General features: G+C 32.8%; 1 protein-coding gene across 1 annotated transcript in view; it reads right to left on the bottom strand.

Moving 5' to 3' along the window:
• Positions 1-955, bottom strand: part of LOC106472266 (60S acidic ribosomal protein P1-like) — an 8,254-nt gene extending 7,299 nt beyond the window's left edge. The window contains exon 1 of the mRNA XM_013932893.1: positions 713-955. Within this exon, the coding sequence (XP_013788347.1) occupies positions 713-784 (72 nt within the window). The 5' untranslated portion in view covers positions 785-955. The remainder of the gene's footprint in view (positions 1-712) is intronic.
• Between the last annotated feature and the right edge of the window lie 464 nt (positions 956-1,419).

The following is a 1,419-nucleotide window of genomic DNA, read 5'->3' as shown; positions in this document are numbered from 1 at the left end:
CTGGGATCCATTTCGATGCTCCTCTTGACAGCCCTTTTGTCCCCTCCGATGGACCAGGATGACACGGACGCTGATTCTGTTGACTGTCGAAAGCGGGATTCCCAAATTCTGCAAAATTTGCCATTGACTTATTCCACCATGTGTTTGACCAACTATCCTTCCTCTTACAAAATCTGATAATTCGATAGAACCTCGAGTTCTAGGCATGTTGTAGCACAAGATAATTAGTGTGCAGACCATTTTCATTTATATAGTGCTCTGTGAACACAAATTAGTTAAATGATGAAAAATTAGGTGTCTATTTACTTGTGACCACTCAGTGTACATAGAGAAACAGCTGAATTATCAAACTGCAAAATTCAGGCAATTTATTAGATACTATAAGTATATATTTAATAATAATTAGTTAATTTTTGTATACCAGAGTAGTAGCAGTAAGACGTAGTACTACCACTACTACTAGTACAGCCTGTTTTAAAATTAATATATGGCAAATTATTAAAATACTATTTCATTACTTAATATTCGTTTTAAAAAACTTATAATTAATGAAATATTTAACAGAGAATGTAAAATATTATTCATTGTGTAATTATGTTCTCCATACAACAAGCTTGTGGGATTCTAAACCCTCACCACGTGTCAGTTATTCTTTAGATATGAAATCAGTAATGGCTGTCTAAACCTATTGAATAATAACAACTCAACTTACAGTGATCGCAACTTCGTCATCTTGAAGAATCAAAGCGCTATAAACGCAAGCAAGTTCGTCATCAGTTGCCATATTTTATGTTAACGTTATTAAATTCGATGGATGTATTATCAATTAGTGTAAGTCGTCGGATTGACCTTAGCTCACAAAGAGAACCATACACTTATCACCCAGACGTTCTTAGAAAGAGAGAGGGCGCTCACTTCGACAGTAAATTATGTGGAAGCTACACCACTCGCCCCCTATTATTTTCTTGTCATTTTCTGATTTGTATAATATGCTGTTTGAAAATATGGATGGTGTAACGAAAAATTAACCCTGCAAAAATGCTCATTTTAATCCAAGTTCAAAATGGCTTCCAGAATTTCATCAAAATGCTTGAAAATGAATATTTCGATCATAATTTTCATAAATTTCTGATTAAATATTCACAAAGGCATGATATTTGCATCACTACTGAGCAATATCATATAGTCACATGATATCCGGTTTTCGGTCTAAAATAGCTAAATTGTCATTATTTATTAAGTAAAAATCTAGAATCCAAGACGAAAACAATAACTATGATTTTTCAGAAATGGAAGGACTTATTTACTTCAATAAAATGTTTAATTGTAGATTTTTAACATTGAAAACATATTATAGACCATGTAGATACAATGCGCGTCTGAAATGCAATTCTACGTTCATACACGTATTATGTTACA

Source organism: Limulus polyphemus, unplaced genomic scaffold, assembly GCF_000517525.1.
Source record: "Limulus polyphemus unplaced genomic scaffold, Limulus_polyphemus-2.1.2 Scaffold5202, whole genome shotgun sequence".
Lineage (NCBI taxonomy): Eukaryota > Metazoa > Arthropoda > Merostomata > Xiphosura > Limulidae > Limulus > Limulus polyphemus.
Note: the sequence above shows the minus strand (reverse complement) of the source record. Positions and strands in the feature narration are given on the sequence as shown.